The sequence below is a fragment of the Microcebus murinus genome, chromosome 10, assembly GCF_040939455.1.
Source record: "Microcebus murinus isolate Inina chromosome 10, M.murinus_Inina_mat1.0, whole genome shotgun sequence".
NCBI classification, from domain to species: domain Eukaryota; kingdom Metazoa; phylum Chordata; class Mammalia; order Primates; family Cheirogaleidae; genus Microcebus; species Microcebus murinus.
Window position 1 is genome coordinate 92028658 of NC_134113.1, and position 10406 is coordinate 92039063.

General features: G+C 31.2%; 1 protein-coding gene across 1 annotated transcript; it reads left to right on the plus strand.

Moving 5' to 3' along the window:
- Positions 1–3559: 3559 nt before the first annotated feature.
- Positions 3560–9955, plus strand: LOC142873415 (uncharacterized). Its single transcript, XM_076007666.1, has 5 exons — positions 3560–3643; positions 4492–4587; positions 5369–5452; positions 9300–9374; positions 9598–9955. Exons 1-4 carry the CDS (start codon positions 3562–3564, stop codon positions 9365–9367), a joined length of 330 nt encoding a protein of 109 aa, XP_075863781.1. The 5' UTR covers positions 3560–3561; the 3' UTR covers positions 9368–9374; positions 9598–9955.
- The last annotated feature ends 451 nt before the right edge of the window (positions 9956–10406 follow it).

Sequence of the window (10406 nt, forward strand, 5' to 3'; positions counted from 1 at the left end):
GAAAGTTCTAAATATTTCACCCAAGGATTAGAACCAGTAGGTACAGAAAAATGAGTCTCTGCAGTAATGTCTAGTTTCAGCTAGCATTTATTTTATCATTACTGATTGACCTCAACATATGTGTTTTCTGCAATTTCCTATGTGCTTGTCATATTTCATAGGAAAAGAATTCTGATTAGTTATTTAATTTATAATTTTTATCATAAAAGCTTATCTTAAAAAGAATGGAGAATATACAAATGCCATGTTTCACATTTATCTCACTTGATATTAGAGCTTTGACTAAAATAGCATCCCACTCTGACTTTGCAGTCCAAATACCTCATTTCTCATGTATCAATTAATTCCCACAACACCCAATCTTAACTACATTCTGAGTATAGAATGAACTTAAACTTCTCCCTGGTGACCGAAAAGAACATCTCCTTCTTGAAATAGTATCTCTGGAGCCAGGTTTCATGTGAATTTGCAGGCCAATATTTCATTTTAAAAACTTCCTAAATTTGTAATATTTCTAGTCATCTCACAGGAGGAGAAAATACAAACATTGTCTAGAACAACTCAATTTATCCCAGGAAGAATACATTACCATAAACAAATTAGTTAGAAACATGAGAAGCTCAGAGCCAGAAAGAAACTAAAAAACAAAGTACACAAGTAAACAAGGCACCTTAGAGCCAGAAGGAACAAAAAAGACACCAGAAGATGTTCACAGAACTGCTACTGTAATAACCATATGCATGATAGAACTTAACTATATTTACTGTGTTTTAAGGAATATAAGACACATTTGGCAATGTGTTCAGAAAATAAGAAACTCTTAAAAATCTGTAGATTTTGTATATTTGTAAAAGAACCCAATATAATTTTTTGAAAGATAAAAGAAAATGTTGGATACGTTTAACATCTACATGAAAAATACATCTGAAGCCATTGTTTAAAATGCAGCCCATAGAGACAAAAAAATAAAAAGTATGAAAAAGAAATTAAACATGTTAAACATGAAACGGGCCAGGCACAGTGGCTCACGCCTGTAATCCTAGCACTCTGTGAGGCTGAGGCGGGAGGATCGCTTGAGCTGAGGAGTTTGAGACTAGCCTGAGCAAGAGGGAGAACCCATCTCTACTAAAAATAGAAAAATTAGCCAGGCATGGTGGCACATGCCTGTAGTCCCAGCTACTCGGGAGGCTGAGGCAGGAGAATCGCTTGAGCCCAGAAGTTTAAGGTTGCTGTGAGCTAGGCTGACACCATGGCACTCTAGCCTGGGCGACAAAGTGAGACTCAGTCTCAAAAAAAAAAAAAAAAAAAAAAAAACACAAAAACCATGAAGCAGTTTCAAATGTCTCCAGGTAGCATTCCAGAAATGGTGAGGAGAGAAAGGGGCGGAAGAGAGAAAGAAGAGACTCTTAGGAATTAATGGCTGTGACTTTTCTAATCTACTGATAATGAGACACCAATCTACACATTTAGGAAGTCTAACATCAATCAAGATTTTAAAAAAAGAAAATAAATCCACGCATAAGCACATATAGTAAAAAACTGAACAGCACCGGGAACAGTGATAAATTTCCAAATTCAGCAAAAAGGAAAAGACAATTGCTGGAAAAAGGCAACATTTATACTGTCTGCTGACTTTGAACAGTAAAAAATGGAAGTCAGAAGCACGTGAATTAATGCTATATGCTTACAGAAAATGAATCAAGATAGAACTCATTGTTTAGCCTTTTTCCTCAAGTATTGGACAAAAATAATTTTTTAGAAAAACAAGACCTGAGAGAAGTTGGCATGCATCTTTATTCAATAAAAGAAATTGTGCTGTTTATGTATTGTTTGAATCTTCTTTAGATTATTCAAATCTGATTTCTTTTGGTCTGCTTGATGTATCAGAGTGTGTTAAAATTTCTCCAAATTATTATGCTATGTTTATGTTTTTCTTCTGTATGCACGTATCATTTAATCCTTGCTATATTTTGAATTATGTTAAAAGGTTATGTTAAAATTGTGATATATTATTATTGAATTGAAACTTTTATTATTATTAAGAGACCCATCTTATCTACTATATTTTGCCTTAAAGTGTATTTTGTCAGATATTAGGAACTATGATACTTCAGTTTGATTAGTGTTTGTATTATGTACATTTTTATCTTTAATTTTCTACCATTCCACATCCTTATCTACTAGATATAACTTATGTAAATAACATAAAATATTTTTAAAAATCTAAGAACCCATTGTGATAATTTTTATGTTTTTACTGGAGTACTTAGCAAATTTATATTTATTGATATATTTTTTTAATCACATAATTTTGTGCTATTTGTCCTGCCTGTTCTTGGGTGCCTCCCCACCACATATTTTATAGCTTCTTTTGGATTTATTTCTTTTTCTCAGTCTATTTTTTCTTTATAATTTTTGAAGTTATATTTTTTTCATCATTTTATCATTTACTCTAGAATTTAATCCCCATGTACTCAAATTATTAATGTCTGAAGTTGATCATCTTTGCCCTCTTCCAAAACAATTTAAGACTCCACGACACTCCATAGTGTCTCAGCCAAATTATATACTTTAACTATGAAGTTTATTTCTGGCCATCAAAGGTGAGGGCAGGGGCCCTGTGGTCCTTGTGACATATATTTTTCAGAGAAGCTTTCAGTGATAAAAATAAATTGTGCTTATCAGAAATGGTAACACAAAAATAGAAAAACCACATATGAAAAATATAAATTTACCAAGTTAGTAACCTAAATATATTACATTACAATCTTAACTACCAGGTTAGATGCGTAACATTATTATATTACAAATACACACATGATGATGAAATTTTTCTACCAAAATATAAAGATCATATCATGCAATAAGTTTTACCCTTTTTCCAGTTAATATAACATGGAAAATTATCCAGATAAATACTTGAAGAGCTATCTTATCTACCTTTAATGACTGTGTAAATTTTATTATAGAAATAAATCATAATTTATTTCATTATTTAATTTATTGACAACTAAATAGCTCATTTACTTTTTAAAATAAAACATTCATTGGTCATTTGAAAAATTAGAAAAAACTATGAATAATTATATTAACAGTGGTTATATTGAGGGAACAGGGTTATCTGTCATGATCACTGAATTATTTACAATGAGCATGAATATTTATAATCACAAAAAAGGTATTTGGTGAAAATCAGTATCTGTTACAATCTTATCCAAATACAGTATCATTTATATACATTAAATTATTTAGTCTTTATTGTTTTTTCATTGTTTTTAAAAAATATAAATTAAGGCAGAGAAGAAATCATTATGGGTAGTATTTTTAACTTTATCTTTGGAAATAAAGAAGTGGTTCATCATACATAGAAGAAATAACAAATTTAATCTGTAGAAACTGGAGTACATTGCCTTTACTTTTCTTAGGTGAAAAGAGTAGCTTACATATTAGGCCTAGTGTAAACATCCTGTCTGATGTTGCAATATTAAGACATCTGTTGTCCTGGTCCCCTATCATTCTGACCCTCTGCTCCTCATGGGTCTATACAATGTAATCTAAACCATGGAATCAGAGGAGTCAGCACTGTTCAGTTCCTGTCAAGATCTTCATCCTTTGCCAATGGCATTTCATGAAATAAATACAGGTAAAATCCGATACTGTTGCTATTGCTAAATAATCTCTTTAGTCAATGAGAAAATGATATTAAAAATAACAAAGTCCATAGCCGGGTATTTTTAGAGTAGGACTTAAAAATCTTTTGTCTTTGTGAAAGAATTTAAGAGTTTCTTAATGAAGGGGATTTAAATTTCAGACAATTATGGTTTGGTAAGTAAATATTTACAACTGCATTGGATCTAATATTATTTGGGAAAATGTTACTGACTTTTGGTGTCTATGAGTTCTGTTTCTCTAGCACTGAAGAAGTACATGCAATGTGTTGCTGAAAAGAGTTTCTCTATTTAGTGAGAATTAGATAATTTTTTTTCTTATGCTCCTTTCATTAAGTTCACCTCTAAGAAGGGATAGGGATAGGCATTTAAATTAATTTTTATACTTCTACTCTTGCTTTTATTATCAGTGTAACTACTGATGCTAATGCCCATAACAATCTTAAAATTACATTCTTATTCTACACTATTATTGTGATTATTACTATGACAATAAAAACACTTATTGAGTGTTTGTCTTAAGCACGATGCTATTGATTTTATATACATTAACTTAATCTCTATATCTGTGATTTAGTTATCTCTATTTTATAGATCAATAAACTAAGAATTAAAAAAAAGAATAAGAACTTACTGCATTTCACAAAGCAACTGTATGCACCAATTGTAAAACTTTCTTATAAGCATAAAATGTGACAATTTTGTTTATGATTTATACCATGCTTTTTTATTGTATGTTTATGTATCATATGTAGGTATATATACATACATGTATACATATGGATTATGGTTATTGCATACACGTTCTTATATATTTTTCTAGAGTTTTCTGAGAATGAGGTAACATATTCAAATATCAAAGTTCATCATACTAAAAATAGACAGAAGAGAGAAGTAACTAGGACCTTGAAAAGAAAAGGTAAAGAGCATTTAAAATTCTAGATTCCCTTTTTTGCTTAAATGTTTTAATAAACTAATTATGAAAACAAATATTGTTGGACTAATGAGGATTTCTGTCTCATACCACCACTTTTTAATGGGTCATTATAACAGAAAGTGTTCTGCAAAGAGCAGATGAGAATGGACAATAAACCAGTGATGGACACGATGGCTGAGCGTGATGTGCCATAGTCATGGAAGAAGGAATGTCTCACATACTTCCTGGTTTAATATTTTAGTGTTGCAAAATGTGTGCCCCTTTGATGCTTCAGTATTTCTAAAAATGAAATGGAGCATGTGAGGTCTCTCATGATGAACGGACCTCTATCAAAATTGTCATAGTGTACCTGTCTGGCCCACAGTTAATGTTGGAGTTTTGTTCTTAACCTAGTTCATATGGGAGATATCATTTTTTTAAAATTGGTGGAGAGAAATGAACTAAATCCATAATAGGATTTCTGGAGTGCTCTTTTATAGTCTTTGAAAGAGTTCTTTAATAGGGCAACTTTTTAGTCCATAAACAGTATGTTTCTGCATCAAAATGTTCCTCTCTTCCCTAGCTGCCCCTAAATCTGCAAAATAATTTTTAGAATTCCTCCCACAAGTAGAGGTACATTTTCTCACAACATGGTCCTCCCATGAGCTTAGATTTCAGACCAATTCAAGTGGGTTAAATATTCCTGACCAAAATTCTTTCTAATCTCAATTCCTAAATCTGGTTTCCATTGATCATATTAGCCAACTTCTCTCTTTTTGAACAGTGTCTTCATGGTGCATTGCTGCTGTGATATTTGCCTTCCTTTATTTAATTACTCTGGTAATAGCTGCAGTTATGATAGCCAAGGGTAAGTACTTTTAGAGCAATTTCATTAATTTTTTTAAGTTGCTAGAATTTAATTTTAAAATAGCATTTAAAATTGGTTCTAAAGTTTTCTTCAAGGTATTTTTCCTATTTGTTATACATAAAAGAGCTAACATAATACACTACTGTACTGAAAGATTACTATATAATGAAAAATTGTAGTTAAACTTAAGGATGGAAATTTGTGCATTTATGGAGAGTTCTGTCAATGGAGAGGAGAAAAGAAAGAAACTACAAACATATTTAACTTGATTAAGATTATTTATAAGAGCCTTAGGAAGGTATCATCTTTCATAGTCAAACATCAGAATCATTTTCAATAAAATCAGGAAGATAAGGATGACTGCTGTAACTATTATTATTTACATTTCCTTGGATGCCCTGAGCAAAGAAAAGCCATAATGCAGGAAAACCTATTTAGATATGATATAAATATTGGAAATTAAAGACTGCAACTATATGAAGGTGATATGCTTTCTTACCCAGATAATCCAAGAAAAAAATCTACTGGAAGGAAACAATCACAGGAAAAAGAACAATCAAATCAGAAAGCTGGATACAAAGTTAACATAGTTTCTCATATACCAGAAAGATCGAATATCTTATTTCCAGGTCCACTTTTTAAGCTTCTTTTAAGCTTCTGAGATTTCTTCTCAGATGTCTTTAAAAATATTAATATCTAGCACACTATGTTTTCACACAGACTCTTTGCCAGCCCTGAGCTTTATCGGCATCAAGAAAAAAATCAGATACTTTAATACTGTTGTCTTTCTCAGCACTTGACGTCTAGTGAGATGAACCTAGGTGTCATCTGTGTTCTCTAACAGCCACTGAATATCTCAACTCGCTGAGTCAGTGCACTTCTCTTAATGTGCATTGCTGCCCATCTAATCCAAGGTGGTAATCTCTCTTCCTCTACTGCATATGCCTCCAAGTGATCTAACTCCGTCCATCGTTGATACCTTCCAATCAATTTCCATAATTACTTCTTCAAAATATAAATTTTATAAACTTACCATAGCTTTCCTGATTAGCTTCTTACTATTCTGAATTCAATTATATTTTAAAATCTGTAACATAGTTTATAAGGTCTTCTTTACTTGGTGCATGGCTCCCTACCCCAGCTGGTACCACACACTTCCTCCCTCTGGAGGCTCCAGCCACAGCTGTCTTCTAGTTCTCTGAATGTGACATGGTTAGTGTTACCATATAACATCGTGCAAACAAGAATAACTTTAAGAATGACAACAGATGCTATTAATAATTACTCTAGGAAACAGGCATGTATCAGGACCTCTCTGGGAAAATTTGCATGAATTGTAACTTTGTCAGTAACCCTTCTTGCCACACAGCAAGTGGACAGACTGCTCCTTTTACCTGAAGCACCCTTTCTTCTGCTTTTTTCTAGATAACTAAATCCTAGAACATTCAATAATCACAGAATAATCAATATTATTTCATAATTAGGCCAAATGTATCCATGATAATATTTTTATGTGCTACTCATTTGTAGCATTTTTAAGTCTCACCTGTATCATTATTTGTGTGGCTGTTTATTCAATTTATGTCTCTTCTACTAAATTATCTTCATGAGAACAGAGCCCTTGTCTTTATTTGCTCAATATTTTATCCTTTGCTTTCAAATAGTGTGTTGACTATTACAAGTACTTAGTGAAAAGATTTTGGTTAAACAGACACACCTAATAATGTATATGACATATCTAAAAGAGATTGTTATACTTTATTAAAAGGCACAAAGAAGGACGTTAGTTAAGACTTTATAAATTGAGTATATATTAAATGTGCCTTGGTGGGCAAATGAATACTGAGAAGATGTTAATACTGTTCTAAATTCATTTAAGACTTACATAATTCCAATGCAAGTGTATTTTCATGATAAATAAGTTCATTATAAATTGTATATGAAAGTAAAAATTCATGAAGTTAATGAAATACATATTGACATATATTAACAGGAGAGAGAGGGAGCTAGTCTCTTTAAGTATCAAAATATTCTATAAGGCTATAATTAATTTAATATGATATTGTTACAAAATAAATATATCAAAATAAGAGAAAAGAGCTTAATGATAAAGTCACATGCATATGTGTGCAAATAATGTATTCATATATATGTATAAATATATATAATATGATACAGTAGGCTCTTCAAAAATGACAGATATTTAACAATAGTTTTGGGAAAATAATTGTTTTAAAAGAAAATAAAAACTAAAAAATAATTTCTAGATAGATTACAATGCTAAAAATAACAGACTAGGAAAAAATAGATTAAACAGTTTCAATATACCTAATATATAAACATTCAAATTAATACAAGCACAAACATTTCTTTTTAAAAAAAAGATGAGTTAACACTATATAAGTAGGAAAAATACTCAACTTCAAAGGTAATCATGGAAATGAGAATGGATTTTAAAAAACATCATCTTGCCCATTGGATTGGCAAAAATAATAGGGAAAACTCTGTAAACAAACGAGAATGTTCTTGGGTAGAAAAATAAGTCAAGCATGGCATGCTCATCCAATAGTGACTTAGATTTAGTTTGACTATTTGTTTTGTCATTTTAAACAGGATAGAGCAGTTGTTGGTTCTCCATGTTCAACTGCCATCATGTCCACAACTATCCGTATCCATCCAGAGAGAATATGCTTAAAATATAGACTAATCCAATTTGGGAACAAATATGGAAAACTGTCAGTTTGAGGGAATGGAAAGTTGATGATAATACTCTCTTCTTTTTCCCTTGAATAATCATAAAAAAATGTCTCAACTCCAATACTCTAAGTGGTCTAGTGAAGGAATAGCTCAGCAATCATTTTGTTTCTATGAGTCTAGCAATGCATGTGGAACCCAAGCTGTAATAATATAATCCAGAAAATGTAAAATCGTGGCGATAAAAGTCTGCACATGACCAAATTGAAACTCTGTGCGCAATAATTGTAGGATTTTGTAACTGGACAGGGATCAGATAGTTTTTCTCCACAATTCATGTGAAGTCTCCAAAATCTCTTAGAAATAACCACAGACCATTTGCACCAAAATAAGTTAGGAATGTTCACTCATTTTATTTGATTAAGTTGTGCCATCTGGAGTGCCACATACTTCAAAGTAAAACACAATATATCAATTTAAAATCATGTAGTTTAAAGTTTTCATATTTGAAGGTAGTTAGAAATATAACTAAAATAAAGGAAAATGGTACAATTTTGAAAGTGGTGTTAATACAATTTTAAAGTTAATGAATTTTAATTTTAGCATCTCTGGAGGTGGTTGAAGGGGTATCATTATTCAAGTTGTGCTTTGGGGGTGTTAAGAGGCAAACCAGAGACAGAGAGTTTTTAGGATATTATAACAGCTCAGCATCAAAGTAATGACAAAAAGCTATGCTTCTGCAGAGAAGGAAACACATCTATGAAGCATTATAGTGATAGAATAAATAGTACTTTGTGACTGACTGCATGTGTGCCATGTCAAAGGTATTTGTTGCAAAAATAGCATAAGTCATTACGTTCTCATCATCCAGGTTTACTAACTGCTTAGGATGACATCAGTCAGATGTACAGACATGAACCTATAAAAGCACCGTCATTAACCTGTAAATACACATCAAAATTAGAAGTTCACTCTTTACTATCAATTACTTATAAATGATAATATACAATTTGCTCCTCATTGAATTTAAAAATATGAATGAGTAAATTGTGTTTAAGAACTTTTGAGTTTCTATTTTATTTGCAGTTCAAAATGTTTGAAAGTGATAACAATATTAAAATATATTTTCTTTTGCAAATATTGTGAATTTTAGTTCGCTGTCTAGAAGGGATTCTGAATGAGACAACCATTGAGACTTCATACTGCAACGTAATGTCATAAAACAGAGGTATGTATTAGATTACAATGGGAATTTTCTTTAGATCTAGATGTACAGATACACTTTGTAAATATAAGATCAAAGTTAAACAACTATGTTGTACTTATCAGAACAAATCATACATCAGGACTTTTCTTGAAGGATAATTGAAAGCAATAATGCAACAATTATAATACACTGAATGATCAGGAGTGATGAGGTTATCTTCATGAATGTATTTTTGTTTGTCAAGGTGGTCCTTCTCTGAAGAAAATTAATATTTCATATCTACTGAAAATACAATTTCAGCAGCAAGCAAATTATTCTGAAGCACAGAGCTCCAGTCCTGTCAAGGAAAATAACAAGGAAGAATTGGAAGTGTATGATGTAATATTCATTCTTATAACTTCTTACACATTAGATAATTACAGAGACTTCTTAATATCTTATGTTTACTTAAGCATGCTAACCTCAACATTTTGTAAATAGAGATATCTCAATCAAATCCAAAAAGTCAAAATATGGCCTGAAAATGACATTATTTTTATATTTTAAATGCATTGCTTATGGAAGTAAATGAAAATATAAGAAATTTCAGATGTTGGTCAATAAAGGAGGAAAATCACATAGGACATACAAACTAAAGGGAATCTAGTCACAACTGGCACCTTAAAAATAGCTAACATTTATTGATTGGTTCTAATATTCCTAGTACTACTTCAGTGATTATATATATTAACTCTTGTACTTTCCTATAATCTTATGAGACAAGTATTTTCATTATAATTGTAATATTAATAAGGAAGCTGAGAACTATAGAGAATGAAATACTTTTTCAAGACGACATAGCTGTAATACTAAGGATTAGAGCTAGGATGTAAGCCAAGATAGTCCTACTCTAGAGATCATGAGAACAACCATTACGCTATATTAACCTCAGAACAAAAATCAAGTTGTCAAGAATATTGCTTCTTGGAAATTAGAGCTGCTCATAAAGGCAAATTTACATTTTTCTACCATAGATGTATCTTCTAGAGAGGAACAATGAGAAAAAGAAATTTT